This window comes from Pseudophryne corroboree, chromosome 1, assembly GCF_028390025.1.
Source record: "Pseudophryne corroboree isolate aPseCor3 chromosome 1, aPseCor3.hap2, whole genome shotgun sequence".
Classification (NCBI taxonomy): Eukaryota; Metazoa; Chordata; class Amphibia; order Anura; family Myobatrachidae; genus Pseudophryne; species Pseudophryne corroboree.
The window spans coordinates 382,615,088-382,641,966 of NC_086444.1; the positions used below are offsets into that span (position 1 = coordinate 382,615,088).

A 26,879-nucleotide genomic window follows, 5' to 3' on the forward strand; every position below is an offset into this window, starting at 1 on the left:
ATACCCTTTCCCGCCAGAGGTTAGGGAGCGCTGGGAAACACCTCCTAGGGTGGACAAGGCGCTAACACGCTTATCTAAACAAGTGGCGTTACCCTCTCCTGAGACGGCCGCACTTAAAGATCCATCAGATAGGAGGATGGAAAATATCCAAAAAAGTATATACACACATGCAGGTGTTATACTACGACCAGCTGTAGCGACTGCCTGGATGGGCAGTGCTGGGGTGGTTTGGTCAGAGTCCCTGATTGAAAATATTGATACCCTGGACAGGGACAATATTTTACTGTCGTTAGAACAAATAAAGGATGCATTTCTTTATATGCGTGATGCACAGAGGGATATCTGCACACTGGCATCACGGGTAAGTGCTATGTCCATTTCGGCCAGAAGAGCTTTATGGACGCGACAGTGGTCAGGTGATGCGGATTCAAAACGGCATATGGAAGTTTTGCCGTATAAAGGGGAGGAGTTATTTGGAGTCGGTCTATCAGATTTGGTGGCCACGGCTACAGCCGGGAAATCCACCTTTCTACCTCAAGTCACTCCCCCACAGAAAAAGGCACCGACTTTTCAACCGCAGCCCTTTCGTTCCTTTAAAAATAAGAGAGCAAAGGGCTATTCATATCTGCCACGAGGCAAAGGTCGAGGGAAGAGACAGCAACACGCAGCTCCTTCCCAGGAACAGAAGCCCTCCCCGGCTTCTACAAAAGCCTCAGCATGACGCTGGGGCTCCTCAAGCGGACTCGGGGATGGTGGGCGGTCGTCTCAAAAATTACAGCGCGCAGTGGGCTCACTCGCAGGTAGATCCCTGGATCCTGCAGATAATATCTCAAGGGTACAGGTTGGAATTAGAGACGGATCCACCTCGCCGTTTCCTGAAGTCTGCTTTACCAACGTCCCCCTCCGAAAGGGAGACGGTTTTGGAAGCCATTCACAAGCTGTACTCTCAGCAGGTGATAGTCAAGGTACCTCTTCTACAACAAGGGAAGGGGTATTATTCCACTCTTTTTGTGGTACCGAAGCCGGATGGCTCGGTAAGGCCTATTCTAAATCTGAAGTCCTTGAACCTGTACATAAAGAAGTTCAAGTTCAAAATGGAGTCACTCAGAGCAGTGATAGCAAACCTGGAAGAGGGGGACTTTATGGTATCCTTGGACATCAAGGATGCGTATCTCCACGTTCCAATTTACCCCTCACACCAGGGGTACCTCAGGTTCGTTGTACAAAACTGTCACTATCAGTTTCAGACGCTGCCGTTCGGATTGTCCACGGCACCTCGGATCTTTACAAAGGTAATGGCCGAGATGATGATTCTTCTTCGAAGAAAAGGCGTATTAATTATCCCATACTTGGACGATCTCCTAATAAGGGCGAGGTCCAGAGAACAGCTAGAGATGGGATTAGCACTGTCTCAAGAAGTGCTAAAACAGCACGGGTGGATTCTGAATATTCCAAAATCCCAGTTAATGCCGACAACTCGTCTGCTGTTCCTAGGGATGATTCTGGACACGGTTCAGAAAAAGGTTTTTCTCCCGGAGGAAAAAGCCAAGGAGTTATCCGAGCTTGTCAGGAACCTCCTAAAACCAGGAAAGGTGTCTGTACATCAATGCACAAGAGTCCTGGGAAAAATGGTAGCTTCTTACGAAGCAATTCCATTCGGCAGATTCCACGCAAGAATTTTCCAAAGGGATCTGTTGGACAAATGGTCAGGGTCGCATCTTCAGATGCACCTACGGATAACCCTGTCTCCAAGGACAAGGGTGTCTCTTCTGTGGTGGTTGCAGAGTCCTCATCTATTGGAGGGCCGCAGATTCGGCATACAGGATTGGATCCTGGTGACCACGGACGCCAGCCTGAGAGGCTGGGGAGCAGTCACACAAGGAAGAAACTTCCAGGGAGTATGGACGAGCCTGGAAACGTCTCTTCACATAAACATTCTGGAACTAAGAGCAATATACAATGCTCTAAGCCAGGCAGAACCTCTGCTTCAGGGAAAACCGGTGTTGATCCAGTCGGATAACATCACGGCAGTCGCCCATGTGAACAGACAGGGCGGCACAAGAAGCAGGAGTGCAATGGCAGAAGCTGCAAGGATTCTTCGCTGGGCAGAGAATCATGTGATAGCGCTATCAGCAGTGTTCATCCCGGGAGTGGACAACTGGGAAGCAGACTTCCTCAGCAGACACGATCTTCACCCGGGAGAGTGGGGACTTCATCCAGAAGTCTTCCACATGCTGGTAACCCGTTGGGAAAGACCAATGGTGGACATGATGGCGTCTCGCCTCAACAAAAAACTGGACAGGTATTGCGCCAGGTCAAGAGATCCGCAGGCAATAGCTGTGGACGCGCTGGTAACGCCTTGGGTGTACCAGTCGGTGTATGTGTTTCCTCCTCTGCCTCTCATACCAAAAGTATTGAGAATTATACGGCAAAGAGGCGTAAGAACGATACTAGTGGTTCCGGATTGGCCAAGAAGGACTTGGTACCCGGAACTTCAAGAGATGATCACGGAAGATCCGTGGCCTCTACCTCTAAGGAGGGACTTGCTTCAGCAGGGTCCCTGTCTGTTTCAAGACTTACCGCGGCTGCGTTTGACGGCATGGCGGTTGAACGCCGGATCCTAATGGAAAAAGGCATGCCGGAAGAAGTCATTCCTACTTTGATTAAAGCAAGGAAAGAAGTAACCGTGCAACATTATCACCGAATTTGGAGAAAATATGTTGCGTGGTGCGAAGATCGGAGTGCTCCGACGGAGGAATTTCAACTGGGTCGATTCCTACATTTCCTGCAATCAGGATTGTCTATGGGTCTCAAATTGGGATCTATTAAGGTTCAAATTTCGGCCCTGTCGATTTTCTTTCAAAAAGAATTGGCTTCAGTCCCTGAAGTCCAGACCTTTGTGAAGGGAGTGCTGCATATACAGCCTCCTGTGGTGCCTCCAGTGGCACCGTGGGATCTCAATGTAGTTTTGGATTTTCTAAAATCTCATTGGTTTGAACCACTAAATAAGGTGGATTTGAAATATCTCACTTGGAAAGTGACCATGCTTCTAGCCCTGGCTTCTGCCAGGAGAGTGTCAGAATTGGCAGCTTTATCTTACAAAAGCCCATATCTGATTTTCCATTCGGACAGGGCAGAACTGCGGACTCGTCCGCATGTTCTCCCTAAGGTGGTGTCAGCATTTCATCTGAACCAGCCTATTGTAGTGCCTGCGGCTACAAGTGACTTGGAGGACTCCAAGTTACTGGACGTTGTCAGAGCATTAAAAATATATATTGCAAGAACAGCTGGAGTCAGAAAATCTGACTCGTTGTTTATATTGTATGCACCCAACAAGATGGGTGCTCCTGCGTCTAAGCAGACGATTGCTCGTTGGATCTGTAGCACAATCCAACTGGCACATTCTGTGGCAGGCCTGCCACAGCCTAAATCTGTAAAGGCCCACTCCACAAGGAAGGTGGGCTCATCTTGGGCGGCTGCCCGAGGGGTCTCGGCATTACAACTTTGCCGAGCAGCTACGTGGTCAGGGGAGAACACGTTTGTAAAATTTTACAAATTTGATACTCTGGCTAAGGAGGACCTGGAGTTCTCTCATTCGGTGCTGCAGAGTCATCCGCACTCTCCCGCCCGTTTGGGAGCTTTGGTATAATCCCCATGGTCCTTTCAGGAACCCCAGCATCCACTAGGACGATAGAGAAAATAAGATTTTACTTACCGATAAATCTATTTCTCGGAGTCCGTAGTGGATGCTGGGCGCCCATCCCAAGTGCGGATTATCTGCATAAATTGTACATAGTTATTGTTAACTTATTCGGGTTATTGTTGTAGGAAGCCATCTTTCAGAGGCTCCGCTGTTATCATACTGTTAACTGGGTTTAGATCACAAGTTGTACGGTGTGATTGGTGTGGCTGGTATGAGTCTTACCCGGGATTCAAAATCCTCCCTTATTGTGTACGCTCGTCCGGGCACAGTACCTAACTGGAGTCTGGAGGAGGGTCATAGGGGGAGGAGCCAGTGCACACCACCTGATCGGAAAAAGCTTTACTTTTTGTGCCCTGTCTCCTGCGGAGCCGCTATTCCCCATGGTCCTTTCAGGAACCCCAGCATCCACTACGGACTCCGAGAAATAGATTTATCGGTAAGTAAAATCTTATTTTTCCAGCAGTACTACAAGTCCCAGCAAGCCTCCCCCGCAAGCTGGTACTTGGAGAACCACAAGTACCAGCATGCGGGAGAAAAACAGGCCCGCTGGTACCTGTAGTACTACTGGAAAAAAAATACCCAAATAAAAACAGGACACACACACCGTGAAAGTAAAACTTTATTTCATACGTCGACACACACATACTTACCTATGTTCACACGCCGACATCGGTCCTCTTCTCCATGTAGAATCCAGGGGTACCTGAAAATAAAAGATCAATATACTCACCTCAACCAGGCTCCAGAGATAAATCCACGTACTTGGAGAAAAAAACAAACCGAACACCCGCTCCATGCCGGACTGAAAGGGGTCCCATGCTGACACATGGGACCCCTATCCCCGAATGCAGAGAGACCTGTCAGTGACAGCTGTCACAGAAAGGTCTCTATAGCCAATCAGGAAGCGCAACTTCGTTGCGCTCATCTGATTGGCTCTGTGCGTCTGAGCAGACAGCGCATCGCACAGCCCAGTCCATTATATTCAATGGTGGGAACTTAGCGGCTAGCGGTGAGGTCACCCGCCGGTCAGCGGCTGACCGGCGGGTGACCCCCCCGCTAGCCGCTAAGTTCCCACCATTGAAATAATGGAGCGGCTTTGCGATGCGCTGTCACATCACAGACAGCACACAGCCAATCAGATGAGCGCCACGGAAGTAGCGCTTCCTGATTGGCTGAAGGGACTTCAGTGACAGGAGTCACGTGATGTCCCGGCATTCGGGAGAAAGGGGTCTGATGTGAAAGCATTGGACCCCTTTCTAGTCCGGTATGGATCGTTGTTCGTTTTTTTGTTTTGCCAAGTACGTGGATTATCTCTGGACCTGGATGTACCTCTGGACACTGGAAGGTGAGTATAATTTTTTCACAGGTACCTCGGATCGTCGGAGACCGTGGCAGTCGGCGTGTCAACATAGGTAAGCATGTGTGTGTCGGCGTATGAAATAAAGTTTTACTTTCACGGTGTGTGTGTCCTGTTTTTATTTGGGTATTTTTTTTCCAGTAGTACTACAGGTACCAGCGGGCCCGTTTTTCTCCCGCATGCTGGTACTTGTGGTTCTCCAAGTACCAGCTTGCGGGGGAGGCTTGCTGGGACTTGTAGTACTAATGGAAAAAACAATATCTTTTTATTATCACAAAAGGCTATCAGCCCCCCCATCCGCAGCCCATTGGATGGGGGGGGACAGCCTCGGGCTTCACCCCTGGCCCTTGGGTGGCTGGGGGGGGGGACCCCTTGATTGTAGGGGTCCCCACTCCCCCAGGGTACCCCGGCCAGGGGTGACTAGTTGGATATTTAATGCCACGGCCGCAGGGCACGGCATAAAAGTGACCCCCGGCTGTGGCATTATCTGTCCAGCTAGTGGAGCCCGATGCTGGTGTTAAAAATACGGGGGACCCCTACTCTTTTTGTCCCCGGTATTTTTGGCACCAGCACCAGGCGCAGAGCCCGGTGCTGGTTTTAAAAATACGGGGGATCCCTGCCCAATTTTTCCCCTGCATTTTTAGAACCAGGACCAGCTCGAAGAGCCCGAGGCTGGTTATGCTTTGGAGGGGGGACCCCACGCCATTTTTTTTCCGGGTTTTTCCCGTTTTTTAAAATCGCTGCAAAATCCGCCAAATCGGCCGATTTTCGCCCGCGACTCTGGCGAATCCGTTTTTCATTGAATATGGTGAATTCCGGAAGCCACCTTCCGGGATTCACCTGTCGAATTGAGTCGAATTAAAAAACGGCGAAAATTGCCGCGAATTCGACCGCAATTGCATATACCCCTATGTGTGTGGTACACTGCTAGAAGGGTTACAAAATCCTGGTGAGACAGCTTGGGCTGATTACCACTACCATTCTGGAGGTACACAGAGTGGGGTTTCCTTGTCATAGCATGTCTCTCAGACTTCAAGAGGTAAACAAAATAAACAGGTACAGGGCTAGGCCAAGTAACTGCTAAACTTAAAGTTTGCAGTTTCTCTCAGCACACATGACAGCTGGTGCACAGAGATGCATTTGAAATATTTCTAGCCCTTTACAATTATTTTACAGAATAAATATTGTATATACCTAATTTTGGGAACATTTTGTTTGCTTGCTTTTGATAAATGTAGTTTTATTCATCATATTTTCACAGAATGCATAATATGGCTATAAACTAACAATACATTGCATTGCCAAGGGCAAAGGAGATATAAAAAGCTTTCATACAGTTTATCGTCGGCTGTACATCATGAATTGCTCTTTGCAGTTTTTGCACAAATTTTTTTATTTTTAAAATATTGAAATGTATTTCTTAAAAACCCCTTAATTGAAATGTAAAACAAGAATAAAAATATGCATGCTTTTGAAAAGTTAGTAACTGCCTAATCAAAATGTATTATTTTACAGTATATATATTATGTCAATTAGCATTTCAAATAAATACTATGGAGTAATTACTTTGTCACACTAGTGTTTCAGTTTTTGCAAGACAAAATGACCCAGTCTGAAATGACATTTCACAGCCCCCAATGACAGCTGCATTCCTTTCGTGCAGCCTTAATTGGACAGATACCATTGCACATGTTCATACACATCCCATTGTACAGATCCAGAACAATTTACTGCAGACCCTTTTCACTTTTGTACTCACATCTCTGCCATTCTGACTGACCCCCGTGGCACGAATCCCAGGGCCAGTTTACAGATCCCATTGCACAGACACCATAACCCTTTGCAACATGATAATGTTTTTTCTTCATAAGTGCTGCTTAGATGTTCTAAACATGTGGAACAAAGCAGCCTTATGAAATAAGAGACACATGTAGGGCATACCAGTCTGCTCCTAATCTATTCAACCACGGCACCAGTCCATCTAACAATTTATCACTTTATCATAGACAGCCCCAAATTGCCAGGATCGTTGGAGGTATGTTGTATATGTATGTTTGATTATAAATGAATTATGAATAAGAAGAAAACTTTAAAACCAAGGTATAGCACATGAATATGTACAGACAACAGCATTTTCTGTTGGGGGCAACTGAAGATCCCTGTTTCTCACCAAATGATGCATGTCACTAAAACTGCCAACACTACAATTTCTCTGACGTCCTAAGTGGATGCTGGGGACTCCGTCAGGACCATGGGGAATAGCGGCTCCGCAGGAGACAGGGCACAAAAGTAAAAGCTTTAGGATCAGGTGGTGTGCACTGGCTCCTCCCCCTATGACCCTCCTCCAAGCCTCAGTTAGGTTTTTGTGCCCGGCCGAGAAGGGTGCAATCTAGGTGGCTCTCCTAAAGAGCTGCTTAGAGTAAAAGTTTTTTTATTTTCAGTGAGTCCTGCTGGCAACAGGCTCACTGCAACGAGGGACTTAGGGGAGAAGAAGTGAACTCACCTGCGTGCAGGATGGATTGGCTTCTTAGGCTACTGGACACTAGCTCCAGAGGGACGATCACAGGTACAGCCTGGATGGGTCACCGGAGCCGCGCCGCCGACCCCCTTGCAGATGCTGAAGAGAGAAGAGGTCCAGAAATCGGCGGCTGAAGACTTCTCAGTCTTCATGAGGTAGCGCACAGCACTGCAGCTGTGCGCCATTGCTCTCAGCACACTTCACACCAACGGTCACTGAGGGTGCAGGGCGCTTGGGGGGGCGCCCTGGGCAGCAATGAAATTACCTATGCTGGCTAAAAATACATCACATATAGCCCCTGGGGCTATATGGATGTATTTAACCCCTGCCAGGTTGTCAGAAAAACGGGAGAAGAAGCCCGCCGAAAAGGGGGCGGGGCCTATTCTCCTCAGCACACAGCGCCATTTTCCTACACAGCTCCGCTGCTAGGAAGGCTCCCAGGCTCTCCCCTGCACTGCACTACAGAAACAGGGTTAAAACAGAGAGGGGGGGGGCACTTATTTGGCGATATTATTATATATTAAGATGCTATAAGGGAAAACACTTATATAAGGTTGTCCCTGTATAATATAGCGTTTTGGTGTGTGCTGGCAAACTCTCCCTCTGTCTCCCCAAAGGGCTAGTGGGGTCCTGTCCTCTATCAGAGCATTCCCTGTGTGTGTGCTGTGTGTCGGTACGTGTGTGTCGACATGTATGAGGACGATGTTGGTGAGGAGGCGGAGCAATTGCCTGTAATGGTGATGTCACTCTCTAGGGTGTCGACACCGGAATGGATGGCTTATTTAGGGAATTACGTGATAATGTCAACACGCTGCAAGGTCGGTTGACGACATGAGACGGCCGGCAAACCAATTAGTACCTGTCCAGGCGTCTCAAACACCGTCAGGGGCTTTAAAACGCCCATTTACCTCAGTCGGTCGACACAGACACGGACACTGACTCCAGTGTCGACGGTGAAGAAACAAACGTATTTTCCATTTGGGCCACACGTTACATGTTAAGGGCAATGAAGGAGGTGTTACATATTTCTGATACTACAAGTACCACAAAAGAGGGTATTATGTGGGGTGTGAAAAAACTACCTGTAGTTTTTCCTGAATCAGATAAATTAAATGAAGTGTGTGATGATGCGTGGGTTTCCCCCGATAGAAAATTATTGGCGTTATACCCTTTCCCGCCAGAATTTAGGGCGCGTTGGGAAACACCCCTTAGGGTGGATAAGGCGCTCACACGCTTATCAAAACAAGTGGCGTTACCGTCGCCAGATACGGCCGCCCTCAAGGAGCCAGCTGATAGGAGGCTGGAAAATATCCTAAAAAGTATATACACACATACTGGTGTTATACTGCGACCAGCGATCGCCTCAGCCTGGATGTGCAGCGCTGGGGTGGCTTGGTCGGATTCCCTGACTGAAAATATTGATACCCTTGACAGGGACAGTATTTTATTGACTATAGAGCATTTAAAGGATGCATTTCTATATAGTTATAGAAAGAAAAATATTGGGAACCGCACAAGTCCTTGATCTGATAAATAGTAGCCTCTGAAAAACTGAATTATCCCTGAATTGCTTCTAGATATAGCAACTGGGGGTATATGGAAATTTAATCCTAATCCCAATAAATGTTGCTTCCAGTGGTGCTCCCCAGAGTCAAATTTAGACAGTCAGAAAAAACCAAAACAAAGAAGTGTTGGTAAGTAGACTCTTTTTTGGGAGCACTCTAATTCAAAGCATGGCAATGTAATTTGTTACTGATAAAACCATTTTTATTAGGTAACACGTAAAATAAGAATTAAGGAGTATCTGCATTGAAAGTTAAAAGCTTTGCGAAAATATGAAAAAAAGAGAGTTTATAAGTAATACGTGATATCCATATCACAATCTACCAATTGTCGGAAATTATGGCTGTGGTAACAAAATTCATTAATCATTGCACATTGTGACTCATGTATTGTATGACCATCATTTATTCAGCAGATATCCATTATGGATTGTGGTAAATGCAGAGAATTAAATCATAGGCCATATAAGAGTCCGGTACCCAATAGTATATGTCTAGGTGACACTATATAGGGGAGTCAACTTATTGCAGTACCAGGGTGTTCAGAGGTGGTCTCCCATCCTAGTACTAGCCCGGCCTTTCACTGCTTAGCTTCCAAGGTCAGAAGAGATTGGGCATCTCCAGTGAGGTATGACCGCAAATGTCGTACTCACCCTATTGAGTCACCCAAATGTGTGCAGCCAATTGGTTTAGTCACCTTGTGACATGGCAGCCACAGTGAAATATGAGCATGGGTGATGGCCTGTTTTGTGGAAAAAAGGTTTTTTTCAAAACACGCAATATCCACAATTAGGACTTGCCTATCACCGCTGCAAACCAATATTTTGAAAATTCAATTGCCCAATATTTTTAGTGCAGATGACACTATAGGGGAATCAATTTATTGCGGTACCAGGGTGTTCAGAGGTGGTCACCCATCCTATTACTAACCCGGCCTTTCACTGCTTAGCTTCCAAGGTCAGAAGAGATTGGGCATTCCCAGTGAGGTATGACCGCAAATATTGTACTCACCCTTTTGAGTCATCCAGGTTCATGAGTATGTAACTGACATAATTGATATTTGTATGTCTATATAGTACAATGGTCAAAAAAATGAGATAATGTGCAGCCACCAGGCTTAGCTACCCTGTGACATATCAACCACAGACAATAATATACATATGAGTGAAGGCCTATTATGCGGGTAAAATTCCTGAACACCACACAATGTCCACAATTAGGACTTGCCTTTCACTCCAAGAAACGCCCAGAGGGCACCAGACCGGCCGTACCAAATTATACCGCTATATAAATGCAGGTTATAATTAAACTGCGCATCTTAAATGTGGCAGTAGGTTTTCAAAATAATAATTAGTGATAGTACACCCCTATGCACTTAACCAGATAATGGCTATAATGTGCCTTATGCCTGGAACCTATAATCAGTACTTGTATGATTATAGGAAAGCAGGCTGTGACTAGATGCTTGTAGATACTTAGCACAAGTATTTGCTGAGGTTTACCATTGATATATTGGTGAGTTTCGAATGGAGAGACACACAGTCATTAGTACATATGAGTTAGTGGTAGCTTGCTATTGATGTTTGTAGCAAGTATGGATGATCCCAGCTTTGTATACCTTATTGCTGAGGGAGAAAAAATAATGCATTACTTATGATGTTGCTAGTTGGAACAGTTTATCCAGTTTAATTTGCAGTTGTGCATGGTTGTTTGACATGCATATATAGCTCGATGAATGTTGGTTGCTCAGGAAAATTGAATTGATTGTGCTAACAAGCTTAATAATTAAAGTGCAGTTCACAAAGTACAAAGTGCGGGGTATACGATACCAGCTCCGGTGTCGCTGTCACTGCGAGACCCGCTTGTTGCTGTGCCAGTGCTTCCAGGGCTGCAGCGGCGTGTGGCCGGGGTCTCCTCGTTCAGAAGACGGAGCTGTGCGGCCGTTGCCTGGTAACCGTCCTAGGGATTCCGGCTAATGCGGTCACGTGTGCGCATCACGTGATCGCGATACTTCCTCCTCCTGACGTACGTTTCGCATTGTATGCTTGATCACAGGACGTCCTGTGATCAAGCATACAATGCGAAACGTACGTCAGGAGGAGGAAGTATCGCGATCACGTGATGCGCACACGTGACCGCATTAGCCGGAATCCCTAGGACGGTTACCAGGCAACGGCCGCACAGCTCCGTCTTCTGAACGAGGAGACCCCGGCCACACGCCGCTGCAGCCCTGGAAGCACTGGCACAGCAACAAGCGGGTCTCGCAGTGACAGCGACACCGGAGCTGGTATCGTATACCCCGCACTTTGTACTTTGTGAACTGCACTTTAATTATTAAGCTTGTTAGCACAATCAATTCAATTTTCCTGAGCAACCAACATTCATCGAGCTATATATGCATGTCAAACAACCATGCACAACTGCAAATTAAACTGGATAAACTGTTCCAACTAGCAACATCATAAGTAATGCATTATTTTTTCTCCCTCAGCAATAAGGTATACAAAGCTGGGATCATCCATACTTGCTACAAACATCAATAGCAAGCTACCACTAACTCATATGTACTAATGACTGTGTGTCTCTCCATTCGAAACTCACCAATATATCAATGGTAAACCTCAGCAAATACTTGTGCTAAGTATCTACAAGCATCTAGTCACAGCCTGCTTTCCTATAATCATACAAGTACTGATTATAGGTTCCAGGCATAAGGCACATTATAGCCATTATCTGGTTAAGTGCATAGGGGTGTACTATCACTAATTATTATTTTGAAAACCTACTGCCACATTTAAGATGCGCAGTTTAATTATAACCTGCATTTATATAGCGGTATAATTTGGTACGGCCGGTCTGGTGCCCTCTGGGCGTTTCTTGGAGTGAAAGGCAAGTCCTAATTGTGGACATTGTGTGGTGTTCAGGAATTTTACCCGCATAATAGGCCTTCACTCATATGTATATTATTGTCTGTGGTTGATATGTCACAGGGTAGCTAAGCCTGGTGGCTGCACATTATCTCATTTTTTTGACCATTGTACTATATAGACATACAAATATCAATTATGTCAGTTACATACTCATGAACCTGGATGACTCAAAAGGGTGAGTACAATATTTGCGGTCATACCTCACTGGGAATGCCCAATCTCTTCTGACCTTGGAAGCTAAGCAGTGAAAGGCCGGGTTAGTAATAGGATGGGTGACCACCTCTGAACACCCTGGTACCGCAATAAATTGATTCCCCTATAGTGTCATCTGCACTAAAAATATTGGGCAATTGAATTTTCAAAATATTGGTTTGCAGCGGTGATAGGCAAGTCCTAATTGTGGATATTGCGTGTTTTGAAAAAAACCTTTTTTCCACAAAACAGGCCATCACCCATGCTCATATTTCACTGTGGCTGCCATGTCACAAGGTGACTAAACCAATTGGCTGCACACATTTGGGTGACTCAATAGGGTGAGTACGACATTTGCGGTCATACCTCACTGGAGATGCCCAATCTCTTCTGACCTTGGAAGCTAAGCAGTGAAAGGCCGGGCTAGTACTAGGATGGGAGACCACCTCTGAACACCCTGGTACTGCAATAAGTTGACTCCCCTATATAGTGTCACCTAGACATATACTATTGGGTACCGGACTCTTATATGGCCTATGATTTAATTCTCTGCATTTACCACAATCCATAATGGATATCTGCTGAATAAATGATGGTCATACAATACATGAGTCACAATGTGCAATGATTAATGAATTTTGTTACCACAGCCATAATTTCCGACAATTGGTAGATTGTGATATGGATATCACGTATTACTTATAAACTCTCTTTTTTTCATATTTTCGCAAAGCTTTTAACTTTCAATGCAGATACTCCTTAATTCTTATTTTACGTGTTACCTAATAAAAATGGTTTTATCAGTAACAAATTACATTGCCATGCTTTGAATTAGAGTGCTCCCAAAAAAGAGTCTACTTACCAACACTTCTTTGTTTTGGTTTTTTCTGACTGCATTTCTATATATGCGAGATGCACAGAGGGATATTTGCACTCTGGCATCAAGAGTAAGTGCGATGTCCATATCTGCCAGAAGATGTTTATGGACACGACAGTGGTCAGGTGATGCAGATTCCAAACGGCACATGGAAGTATTGCCGTATAAAGGGGAGGAGTTATTTGGGGTCGGTCCATCGGACCTGGTGGCCACGGCAACAGCTGGAAAATCCACTTTTTTTTACCCCAAGTCACATCTCAGCAGAAAAAGACACCGTCTTTTCAGCCTCAGTCCTTTCGTCCCCATAAGGGCAAGCAGGCAAAAGGCCAGTCATATCTGCCCAGGGATAGAGGAAAGGGAAGAAGACTGCAGCAGGCAGCCCATTCCCAGGAACAGAAGCCCTCCACCGCTTTTGCCAAGTCCTCAGCATGACGCTGGGGCCGTACAAGCGGACTCAGGTGCGGTGGGGGGTCGTCTCAAGAGTTTCAGCGCGCAGTGGGCTCACTCGCAAGTGGACCCCTGGATCCTACAAGTAGTATCCCAGGGGTACAGATTGGAAATTCGAGACGTCTCCCCCTCGCAGGTTCCTGAAGTCTGCTTTACCAACGTCTCCCTCCGACAGGGAGGCAGTATTGGAAACAATTCACAAGCTGTATTTCCAGCAGGTGATAATCAAAGTACCCCTCCTACAACAAGGAAAGGGGTATTATTCCACACTATATTGTGGTACTGAAGCCAGACGGCTCGGTGAGACCTATTCTAAATCTGAAATATTTGAACACTTACATACAAAGGTTCAAATCAAGATGGAGTCACTCAGAGCAGTGATAGCGAACCAGGAAGAAGGGGACTATATGGTGTCCCTGGACATCAAGGATGCTTACCTCCATGTCCCAATTTGCCCTTCTCACCAAGGGTACCTCAGGTTCGTGGTACAAAACTGTCACTATCAGTTTCAGACGCTGCCGTTTGGATTCTCCACGGCACCCCGGGTCTTTACCAAGGTAATGGCCGAAATGATGATTCTTCTTCAAAGAAAAGGCGTCTTAATTATCCCTTACTTGGACGATCTCCTGATAAGGGCAAGGTCCAGAGAACAGTTGGAGGTCGGAGTAGCACTATCTCAAGTAGTTCTACGACAGCACGGGTGGATTCTAAATATTCCAAAATCGCAGCTGTCTCCGACGACACGTCTGCTGTTCCTAGGGATGATTCTGGACACAGTCCAGAAAAAGGTGTTTCTCCCGGAGGAGAAAGCCAGGGAGTTATCCGAGCTAGTCAGGAACCTCCTAAAACCAGGAAAAGTGTCAGTGCATCATTGCACAAGGGTCCTGGGAAAAATGGTGGCTTCTTACGAAGCGATTCCATTCGGCAGATTTCACGCAAGAACTTTTCAGTGGGATCTGCTGGAAAAATGGTCCGGATCGCATCTTCAGATGCATCAGCGGATAACCCTGTCTCCAAGGACAAGGGTGTCTCTTCTGTGGTGGCTGCAGAGTGCTCATCTACTAAAGGGCCACAGATTCGGCATTCAGGACTGGGTCCTGGTGACCACGGATGCCAGCCTGAAAGGCTGGGGAGCAGTCACACAAGGAAAAAATTTCCAGGGAGTGTGATCAAGTCTGGAGACTTCTCTCCACATAAATATACTGGAGCTAAGAGCAATTTACAATGCTCTAAGCTTAGCAAGACCTCTGCTTCAAGGTCAGCCGGTATTGATCCAGTGGGACAACATCACGGCAGTCGCCCACGTAAACAGACAGGGCGGCACAAGAAGCAGGAGGGCAATGGCAGAAACTGCAAGGATTCTTCGCTGGGCGGAAAATCCTGTGATAGCACTGTCAGCAGTGTTCATTCCGGGAGTGGACAACTGGGAAGCAGACTTCCTCAGCACGACCTCCACCCGGGAGAGTGGGGACTTCATCGGGAAGTCTTCCACATGATTGTGAACCGTTGGGAAAGGCCAAAGGTGGACATGATGGCGTCCCGCCTGAACGAAAAACTGGACAGGTATTGCGCCAGGTCAAGAGACCCTCAGGCAATAGCTGGGGACGTTCTGGTAACACCGTGGGTGTACCAGTCGGTGTATGTGTTCCCTCCTCTGCTTCTCATACCTAAGGTACTGAGAATTATAAGACGTAGAGGAGTAAGAACTATACTCGTGGCTCCGGATTGGCCAAGAAGGACTTGGTACCCGGAACTTCAAGAGATGCTCACAGAGGACTCATGGCCTCTGCCGCTAAGAAGGGACTTGCTTCAGCAAGTACCATGTCTGTTCCAAGACTTACCGCGGCTGCGTTTGACGGCATGGCGGTTGAACGCCGGATCCTAAGGGAAAAAGGCATTCCGGAAGAGGTCATTCCTACCCTGGTCAAAGCCAGGAAGGAGGTGACCGCACAACATTATCACCACATGTGGCGAAAATATGTTGCGTGGTGTGAGGCCAGGAAGGCCCCACGAAGAAATTTCAACTCGGTCGATTCCTGCATTTCCTGCAAACAGGAGTGTCTATGGGCCTCAAATTGGGGTCCATTAAGGTTCAAATTTCGGCCCTGTCGATTTTCTTCCAGAAAGAATTGGCTTCAGTTCCTGAAGTCCAGAAGTTTGTCAAGGGAGTACTGCATATACAACCCCCTTTTGTGCCTCCAGTGGCACTGTGGGATCTCAACGTAGTTCTGGGATTCCTCAAATCACATTGGTTTAAACCGCTCAAATCTGTGGATTTGAAATATCTCACATGGAAAGTGACCATGCTGTTGGCCCTGGCCTCGGCCAGGCGAGTGTCAGAATTGGCGGCTTTGTCTCACAAAAGCCCATATCTGATTGTCCATTCGGACAGGGCAGAGCTGCGGACTCGTCCCCAGTTTCTCCCTAAGGTGGTGTCAGCGTTTCACCTGAACCAGCTTATTGTGGTACCTGCGGCTACTAGGGACTTGGAGGACTCCAAGTTGCTAGATATTGTCAGGGCCCTGAAAATATAGGTTTCCAGGACGGCTGGAGTCAGGAAAACTGACTTGCTGTTATCCTGTATGCACCCAACAAACTGGGTGCTCTTGCTTCTAAGCAGACAATTGCTAGTTGGATGTGTAGTACAATTCAGCTTGCACATTCTGTGGCAGGCCTGCCACAGCCAAAATATGTAAATGCCCATTCCACAAGGAAGGTGGGCTCATCTTGGGCGGCTGCCCGAGGGGTCTCGGCTTTACAACTTTGCCGAGCTGCTACTTGGTCAGGGGCACACCCTGGCTGAGGAGGACCTGGAGTTCTCTCACTCGGTGCTGCAGAGTCATCCGCACTCTCCCGCCCGTTTGGGAGCTTTGGTATAATCCCCATGGTCCTGACGGAGTCCCCAGCATCCACTTAGGACGTCAGAGAAAATAAGAATTTACTTACCGATAATTCTATTTCTCGTAGTCCGTAGTGGATGCTGGGCGCCCATCCCAAGTGCGGATTGTCTGCAATACTTGTACATAGTTATTGTTACAAAAATCGGGTTATTATTGTTGTGAGCCATCTTTTCAGAGGCTCCGCTGTTATCATGCTGTTAACTGGGTTCAGATCACAGGTTGTACGGTGTGATTGGTGTGGCTGGTATGAGTCTTACCCGGGATTCAAAATCCTTCCTTATTGTGTACGCTCGTCCGGGCACAGTATCCTAACTGAGGCTTGGAGGAGGGTCATAGGGGGAGGAGCCAGTGCACACCACCTGATCCTAAAGCTTTTACTTTTGTGCCCTGTCTCCTGCGGAGCCGCTATTCCCCATGGTCCTGACGGAGTCCCCAGCATCCACTACGGACTACGAGAAATAGAATTATCGGTAAGTAAATTCTTATTTTTTTTGCAATCCAATTATATGTGTATAGATCAGACAATGGGGGTCATTCCGAGTTGATTGCTAGCTGCCGTTGTTCGCAGCGCAGCGATCAGGCTAAAAATCGGCATTTCTGCGCATGCGTATGCACCGCAATACGCAGGCGCGTCGTACGGGTATAATGAGCATCGTGGGTTTGCACAGAGTCTAACGAAGATTCCAGTCGCACGGACGAATGCAGGAAGATTGACATGAAGTGGGCGTTTCTGGGTGTCAATTGACCGTTTTCAGGGAGTGCTTAGAAAAACGCAGGCGTGCCTTGAAAAACGCAGGCGTGGCTGGGCGAATGCTGGGCGGGTGTGTTACGTCAAAAGCCGTCCCTCAGTCGTTAGAATCAACACACACGAAGAGTAACTACAGCGCTGGTCTTGTTTTGCAAAAAAAGATTTTGCTGGCGCTCTGCTGCACAAGCGTTCGCACTTCTGCAAAGCGAAAATACACTCCCCAGTGGGCGGCGACAATGCGTTTGCACGGCTGCTAAAAACTGCTAGCGAGCGAACAACTCAAAATGACCCCCAATATGCACCAAGTTTAAAAAAAAATCAGGTTGGAAAGAATAAAGCTTCCTGTTTCCATTGTACAGTATATTTAAGTCAGCTGAAACACATAAAGAGCCAAAAACCTTACAATGTATTATGTTCTCCAAAAGCATCGTGCACTAAGTGTCCCTCCAGAGCATCTGTTTTAGTTTTTCTTTCAAGTCTAAACTGTCTTAGTGCCTTTTAAATCTCTTGCATAAAATTTTTCTTACAGTTTCTTACAGTTTTTTTCTTACAGTATTTCTTTCAAAGGTAGACTAATAAATCATGGGTAGGCAGTTAGCACTTTAGCCACCGACTAACTACATCTCTTATGATGCACCGCCAATAAGCAGTGGACTTAATAATTGTCTTCCAACCCTTATACTCCTTGGGGAAGGGGGCGTAGGTATGGGCCAAAAACTAAACTTTTTTTTTTTTATGCATTCTTGTTGTGTTTGTTCTTATTATATAATAATGTAATTAACAAAAACAACACAAGTGCACAAAAAAAGGAGTTTAGCTTTTGGCCCACACTTTTGGACCCCCCATCCCCTGAGTATATGTGTATCCTACGCTATGGTGCACCGCGAACCCCATAATATGTAGTTTGCCTAATGGTGCCCATACACTTGTCCAATACCCCGTAACATGTCATTGCGGGGCATCGCACCGGCAGTTTCGGTGCGATGAAATCACACCTGAACTGCCAAAGTGATTATCATGCGATAAATCGCATGGTAATCACGTGATGGGCACATCACCGCCGAGTGGGAGCGGCCTCCGTCCACTCCCGGCGGGTGCCTATTGCGCATCGCAGTGCGATATATCTCATGTGTTTTTAAAACACATGCGATCGCACTGCGATTCAATAACTATTAAGTGCAGCACATACTATCTTGAGACACATGATTCGACCAACGTGCCCGCGCATCGCGTCGCAAGGTACCTAAAATGTGCATACAATCCTTCGATTTCTCTCACAGATGCGGTCGAAGTCGAAGGTTAGCACCAATTATCTCACAAGTGTATGGGTTACATAACTCATAGAATCCAATTTTCAATGCTAGATGGTTACTGAGAATTATGTACAAACTGTTTTTGTCCTGTGCATATTCATCCCTTCCAAGCCTTATCACATCAACAGTCCCTGAAATTGTACCACTAAATGCTAAAGTTATGTAATACAACACCACAACACCTCACTGAAAATAGCTAAAGTTACATTACACATCTTTAGGGTATTATTCTAATGGGATCTGATATTTGACAAAAAGGTGAAATATCTGTCAGTTAAGCTGCGGGACAACTCTGTCCCTGCATCCACAAAGCACATTTGTACATACCTGCTGCGTGATCAGTATGAAAAACTGACGGTCGAGATGGCAGCTGTCAGTTTACAGACAACAGCATCCCGGCCGTCAGCCTTGCGGGCTCGCTGCGCTTGCCACAGGTTCTATGCCTATTCTATGAGTGTCGTGGGCACCCACGAGTGGGAATAGCCCCTGTGAGCCAGGATTCCGGCTGGCGGCATTGTCGGCAGTCTAGATTCCGGCGTTGGCATCCTGACCGCCAGGAACCCGACTGCCGGAAATGTAATTGCATCCCCCTGCTCCTAGTAGTCTGTTGTCTCTGTCAGGAAAACTGTTACAAAGGTGTGAAAATTGCTTGGTGAACATACTGAGTATTAACATTTTAATTATATTAAAGTAAATGATTATAATAAATAAATTATCCATTAGAAGACCACACCTCCTTTTATATGTTAAATATGCATATTATGTTGTTTAATGATCAGGAATTTAAACTACTGTATATTTTACATAATACTGAATGTTTGTATAGTTGTGTGCTTTTTAATGTAATTTTCTTTTCTGTTTGTTATACAATTTATTTTGAATAGACTTATACTGTAACGTTAGGAAGAGCTACTTCCTGATCTGCCATGTTCTTTGTGGTGGATTACCTTTTCCAGCTCATCATTACAAGTTGGATTCCAATCAAAACCAAAATGAAAATATAAGATATAAAAAAATGTGTGACCTTTCTTGTTTATGGTTCATTTACAAATTGACAGATTGTATTGTTATTTTTTATGTTATGTGACTTTGGGGTAGATTTACTAAAGCTTTTAAAACAGACAGTGGAGGTGTTGGCCATAGCAAGCAATCAGATTCTATCGCTCCCTAGAACGCAATAGAGAAATTCCAGGTAGAATCTGACTGCTTTTTTGAAGCTTTAGTAAATCTTCTTCTTTATGTATGAATACTGTAGGTAGCATTTCTTAATACTCTGTTTTCTTTCTTAACCTAGAATGTCCCAGACAGTTCTGGGGCCCAGACTGTAAAGAAAAATGTGCCTGCCATCCTCATGGACAATGCGATGATGTCATTGGACAGTGCACATGCAATGCAAATCGATGGGGGACGAACTGCGAGAATGCCTGTCTCTGTAAGCATGGCAAATGTGATCAAGAGACTGGAAAGTGTACCTGTGAACCCAACTGGTGGGGACCTCAATGTTCAAATGCTTGCTACTGTAGCACCAACTCACAGTGTGACCAAGCCACTGGCTGGTGCAATTGTCAGCAAGGCTGGTGGGCGCGGAGCTGTAACAACCAGTGCTCTTGCAATAATTCTCCATGTGATCAAATAACCGGACGCTGCCTGTGCAGGGACCGCTTATGGGGCCCTCGATGTGAAAGAGTATGCCAATGTTTTAAAGGGAAATGCAATCCAGTGGATGGATCCTGCACTTGTGAGCCTGGCTACAGGGGCAAATTTTGTCGGGAACCTTGTCCTGCTGGACTTTATGGGCAGGGCTGTAAGAAACGGTAAGGAGACCTCAATCGTATAATTGTAATAGTTGGATGACCCGTCATTACTGAACTATCCCTCCCAGGATTCAGTTTTAATCAAATATTTTTGACATGTATTTTCTAGACAATTTATAAAGTTTTTCATAACTATTTATTATCATACTGAAATAAATAAATAAAATACATAACTGATAGACATAATAATATTATAGAATATTCTAACAGCTATATTGAATTAATTTAACAGCCATACTTTGACATAACATATGCCATTTTTGCAGCATTATACTTGCTGGTTGTGTGTGTAATAATTATTGTACCAATTGCATAAATTGGCTAGTTTACTTGTTTTATATAATATTTGTGCCCCGATTCCCACTGATTCCCGCTGTTACTGTATGTTTCTATGCTCAAGCTCTTTCCGAGCTGTCTCAGCATGTAATACTCTGCATATACTCTCTAGGGCAGGCATGTCCAAAGTCCGACCCGGGGGCCAATTGCGGCCCGTGCTCAAATTTCCACTGGCCCGCAGCCTCTGTGAAAGCTATTTTATGGGCGTGGCCTGGCGACTGAAGGCTAGAGAGTCGTGTCTCTGCTGAGCTCCTACAAGGGCTACCCATAAACAGCTAAATCAGATATCTCTCCCCACTAAGCCCACTCTACTGCTCACCCGATATTGAGGAAATAGGAGGGGACTGAGCAGTGGAGCCAAGGAGTGCATAAACTTGCTTCTGCAGGCTGCGGCCTTCCCCTCCATCTTAGGCTGGGATCCGCAGCACAGTGTGCCCCATCTGCGGGCATCCCGGACCACACAGAGACACCCAGCGTGACGTGAAGCGGCTAGTGGTGTCCTTCGCTAGACGTTCCCTGCTCTGCTGGACCCCTGTTTCTGCCGTGTATTGGCAGGGAATGGCCGGCTAGTTTACTGTGCTCCCCTGGGACTCTGCAGTGCCACTGGGATAGCACACGTCAGGCTGAATGGTTGGCCCCCACACATTTTCACCTCACCAAATCTGGCCATCTTTGCAAATGGTTTAGACACCCCTGCTCTAGGGTGTCCAGTTCTCAGAGCAGTCTGGGAATATGGCTACCAGTGTTTTTAGTGTTGCACTTTGCCATTTGAAAGACTATAATTTGTCCTTTTCATCCAGGTGTGGTCAGTGTAAGGAGCAGCAGCCTTGTACCGTGGCAGATGGCAGGTGCATTGCATGTGAATCTGGCTGGAATGGAATAAAGTGTGATCAGGTTTGCACTCATGGTTTTTACGGTGACGCATGTGAGAAAATATGTCCTCCGTGCAAAGATGGACACACTTGTAACCACATAAATGGGAAGTGCTCACACTGCAATCCTGGCTGGATTGGGGATCGGTAAGTATGTATATTATTTTGTTCAATGTTGGAAATCTTTTTTTATATATTATAGCGCAATGCTGAAATCTGTCTTTGCTGTTAATGTGGGACAAATCAAAGAAAACTATAAAATGACTTTTTAAAAGTCCACATCCATTGGTGACTTTTAATGTTTAGTATTACTACATACTGTACACACCGTGCTTATATTCCTCATTTCTCTATCGTCCTTGTGGATGCTGGGGTTCCTGAAAGGACCATGGGGAATAGCGGCTCCGCAGGAGACAGGGCACAAAAAGTAAAGCTTTCCGATCAGGTGGTGTGCACTGGCTCCTCCCCCTATGACCCTCCTCCAGACTCCAGTTAGATTTTTGTGCCCGGCCGAGAAGGGTGCAATCTAGGTGGCTCTCCTAAAGAGCTGCTTAGAGAAAGTTTAGCTTAGGTTTTTTATTTTACAGTGAGTCCTGCTGGCAACAGGATCACTGCAACGAGGGACTTAGGGGAGAAGGAGTGAACTCACCTGCGTGCAGGATGGATTGGCTTCTTGGCTACTGGACATCAGCTCCAGAGGGACGATCACAGGTACAGCCTGGATGGTCACCGGAGCCGCGCCGCCGGCCCCCTTGCAGATGCTGAAGTAAGAAGAGGTCCAGAATCGGCGGCTGAAGACTCCTGCAGTCTTCTAAAGGTAGCGCACAGCACTGCAGCTGTGCGCCATTTTCCTCTCAGCACACTTCACACGGCAGTCACTGAGGGTGCAGGGCGCTGGGAGGGGGGCGCCCTGGGAGGCAAATGAAAACCTTTTTTGGCGAAAAATACCTCACATATAGCCCCCAGAGGCTATATGGAGATATTTAACCCCTGCCAAGATTCACTAAATAGCGGGAGACGAGCCCGCCGAAAAAGGGGCGGGGCCTATCTCCTCAGCACACAGCGCCATTTTCTCTCACAGAAAGCCTGGAGAGAAGGCTCCCAGGCTCTCCCCTGCACTGCACTACAGAAACAGGGTTAAAACAGAGAGGGGGGGCACTGATTTTGGCGATATTGAGATATATATAAAGATGCTATAAGGGAAAACACTTATATAAGGTTGTCCCTATATAATTATAGCGTTTTGGTGTGTGCTGGCAAACTCTCCCTCTGTCTCCCCAAAGGGCTAGTGTGGGTCCTGTCCTCTGTCAGAGCATTCCCGGTGTGTGTGCTGTGTGTCGGTACGTGTGTGTCGACATGTATGAGGACGATGTTGGTGAGGAGGCGGAGAAATTGCCTGTAATGGTGATGTCACTCTCTAGGGAGTCGACACCGGAATGGATGGCTTATTTAGGGAATTACGTGAGAATGTCAACACGCTGCAAGGTCGGTTGACGACGTGAGACGGCCGACAAACTATTAGTACCGGTCCAGGCGTCTCAGAAACACCGTCAGGGGCGTTAAAAACGCCCATTTACCTCAGTCGGTCGACACAGACACGGACACTGAATCCAGTGTCGACGGTGAATAAACAAACGTATTTCTCATTAGGGCCACACGTTAAGGGCAATGAAGGAGGTGTTGCATATTTCTGATACTACAAGTACCACAAAAAAGGGTATTATGTGGGAGTGAAAAAACTACCTGTAGTTTTTCCTGAATCAGATAAAATAAAATGAAGTGTGTGATGATGCGTGGGGTTACCCCGATAGCAAATATTGGCGTTATACCCTTTCCCGCCAGAAATTAGGGCGCGTTGGGAAACACCCCTTAGGGTGATAAGGCGCTCACACGCTTATCAAGTGGCGTTACCGTCTCCAGATACGGCCGCCCTCAAGGAGCCAGCTGATAGGAAGCTGGAAAGATATCCTAAAAAGTATATACACACATACGGTGGTTATACTGCGACCAGCGATCGCCATCAGCCTGGAGATGCAGTGCTGGGTTGGCTTGGTCGGATTCCCTGACTGAAAATATTTTATTCATATAGAGCATTTAATAGGATGCATTCTATATATATGTACGTGAGATGCACAGAGGGATATTTGCTCTCTGGCATCAAGATAAGTACGTTGTCCATATCACCCAGAAGATGTCATGGACACGACAGTGGTCAGGTGATACAGATCCCATACGGCACATGGAAGTATTGCCGTATAAAGGGAAGGAGTTAGTTGGGGTCGGTCCATCGGACCTGGGGACCACGGCAACAGCTGGGATATCCAACCTTTTTACCCCAAGTTACATCTCAGCTGAAAAAGACACCGTCTTTTCAGCCTCAATCCTTCCTTTTCCCATGAGGGCATGCAGGCAAAAGGCCAGTCATATCTGCCCAGACATAGAGGTAAGGGAAGTAGACTGCAGCAGGCAGCCCCTTCCCAGGAAAAGAAGCCCTCCACCGCGTCTGCCAAGTCCTCAGCATGACGCTGGGGCCATGCAAGCGGACTCAAGGTGGGGGGGTAGTCTCAAGAGTCTCAGCGCGCAGTGGGATCACTCGCAGGTTGACCCCTAGATAGTACAAGTATTATCCCAGGGGTACAGATTGGAGAGTCGAGACATCTTCTCCTCGCAGGTTTCTGAAGTCTGCTTTACCAACGGCTCCCTCCGACAGGGAGGCAGCATTGGAAACAATTCACAAGCTGTATATCCAGCAGGTGATAATCAAAGTACCCCTCCTACAACAAGGAAAAGGGTATTATTTTTCCACACTATATTGTGGTACTGACGCCAGACGGCTTGGTGAGACATAGTCTAAACTGAAATCTTTGAACACTTACATAAAAGGTTCAAATCGAGATGGAGTCACTCAGAGCAGTGATAGCGAACCGGAAAAAAGGGGACTATATGGTGTCCCTGGACATCAAGGATTACCTCCATGTCCAAATTTGCCCTTCTCAACAAGGGTACCTCTGGTTCGTGGTACAGAACTGTCAATATCAGTTTCAGACGATGCCGTTTGAATTATCCACGGCACCCCGGGCCTTTTACCAAGGTAATGGCCGAAAAGATGTTTCTTCAAAGAAAAAAGGCATCTAAATTATCCCTTACTTGGACGATATCCTGAAAAGGGCAAGTTCCAGAGAACAGTTGGAGGTCGGAAGAGCACTATCTAAAGTAGTTCTACGACAGCACGACTGGATTCTAAATATTCCAAGAATCGCAGCTGTTTTCCGACGATACGTCTGCTGTTCCTAGGAATGATTCTGGGCATAGTCCAGAAAAAGGTGTTCCTCCGGGAGGAAAAAGCCAAGGAGTTATTCGACCTAGTCAGAAACCTCCTAAAACCAGGCCAAGTATCAGTGCATCAATGCACAGGAGTCCTGGGAAAAATGGTGGCTTCTTACGAAGCGATTCCATTCGGCAGATCTCAGGGGATTTGCTGGACGAATGGTCCGGATCGCATTTTCAGATGCATCAGCGGATAATCCTGTCTCCAAGGACAAGGGTGTCTCTTCTGTGGGGGCTGCAGAGTGCTCATCTTTTAGAGGGCAGCACACTCAGCATTCAGGACTGTGTTCTGGGGACCACGGATACCAGCCTGAGAGGCTGGGGAGTAGTCACACAGGGAAAAAATTTCCAAGGAAGTGTGGTCAAGTCTGGAGACTTCTCTCCACATGAATATACTGGAGCTAAGGGCAATTTACAATGCTCTGAGCCTAGGAAGACTCCTGCTTCAAAGTCAACCGGTGCTGATCCAGTAGGACATCATCATGGCGGTCGCCCACGTTATCAGACGGGGCGACACAAGAAGCAGGAGGGCAATGACAGCAAGGATTCTTCGCTGGGCGGAAAATCATGTGATAACACTGTCAGCAGTGTTCATTCCGGGAGTGGGCAACTGGGAAGATTTCCTCAGCATAAATGAATTCCACCCGGAAAAGTGGAAACTTAATCTGGAAGTTTCCACATGATTGTAAACCGTTGGGAAAGACCAAAGGTGGTTATGATGGCGTCCCACCTGAAGCGCCAGGTCAAGAGACACTCAGGCAATAGCTGGGACGCTCTGGTAACACCGTCGGTGTACCAGTCGGTGTATGTGTTCCATCCTCTGCTTTTCATACCCAATGTATTGAAAATGATAGGAAGGAGAGGAGTAAGAACTATACTCGTGGCTCCGGTTTGGCCAAGAAGGACTTGGTTCCCGGAACTTAAAGAGATACTAAGAAGGGTCTTGATTCGGCAAGAACCGTGTCTGTTCCGGGACTTACCGCAGCTGCGTTGACGCCAAGGCGGGTGAACGCCGGATCCTAAGGGAAAGAGGCATTCCGGAAGAGGTCATCCCTACCCTGGTCAGAGCCAGGAAGGAGGTGACCGCACAACATTATCACCACTTAGGTGAAAATATGTGCCAGGGTGTGAGTCCAGGAAGGCTCCACGGAAGAATTTCAACTAGGTTAATTTCTACATTTCCTGCAAACAGGAGTGTCTATGGGTCTCAAATTGGGTCCATTAAGGTTCAAATTTCGGCCTGTTGATTTTCTTCCAGAAAGAAATTGGCTTCAGTTCCTGAAGTCCAGAAGTTGTTAAGGGAGTACTGCATATACAGCCCCTTTGATGTCTCCAGTGGCACTGGGCGATCTCAACGTAGTTTTGGGATTCCTAAAAAAATCACATTGGTTTAAACAACTCAAATCTGTGGATTTGATATATCTCACATGGAAAATGACCATGCTGTTGGTCCTGGCCTCGGCCAGGCGAGTGTCAGAATTGGCGGCTTTATCTCACAAAGCCATATCTGATTGTCCATTCGGACAGAGCAAAGCTGCGGACTCGTCCCCAGTTTCTCCTTAAGGTGGTGTCAGCGTTTCACCTGAACCAGCTTATTGTGGTACCTGCGGCTACTAGGGACTTGGAGGACTCCAAGTTGCTGGATGTTATCAGGGCCCTGAAAATATAGTTTCCAGGTTGGCTGGAGTCAGGAAATCTGACTTGCTGTTTATCCTGTATGCACCCAACAATGCTGGGTGCTTCTGCTTCTAAGCAGTCGATTGCTCGTGGGATTGGTAGCACAATTCAACTTGCACATTCTGTGGCAGGCCTGCCACAGTCTAAATCTGTTAAGGCCCATTCCACAAGGAAGGTGGGCTCATCTTGGGCGGCTGCCCGAGGGGTCTCGGCATTACAACTTTGCCGAGCAGCTACGTGGTCGGGGGAGAACACGTTTGTAAAATTCTACAAATTTGATACCCTGGCAAAAGAGGACCTGGAGTT

At 46.7% G+C, this 26,879-nt stretch overlaps 1 protein-coding gene and 4 pseudogenes across 1 annotated transcript in view; 3 read left to right on the forward strand and 2 right to left on the reverse strand.

The window, feature by feature from the left end:
* The window catches only part of SCARF2 (scavenger receptor class F member 2), a 435,907-nt gene that overhangs the window by 203,950 nt on the left and 205,078 nt on the right, over positions 1-26,879 (forward strand). Inside the window, exons 4-5 of the mRNA XM_063913161.1 lie at positions 19,842-20,361; positions 21,498-21,716. Of these exons, the coding sequence (XP_063769231.1) occupies positions 19,842-20,361; positions 21,498-21,716 (739 nt within the window). The remainder of the gene's footprint in view (positions 1-19,841; positions 20,362-21,497; positions 21,717-26,879) is intronic.
* Positions 9,663-9,782, reverse strand: LOC134938759 (5S ribosomal RNA; annotated as a pseudogene).
* LOC134943444 (5S ribosomal RNA) lies at positions 10,021-10,140 on the reverse strand (annotated as a pseudogene).
* On the forward strand, positions 12,257-12,376 carry LOC134943453 (5S ribosomal RNA; annotated as a pseudogene).
* Positions 12,615-12,734, forward strand: LOC134938770 (5S ribosomal RNA; annotated as a pseudogene).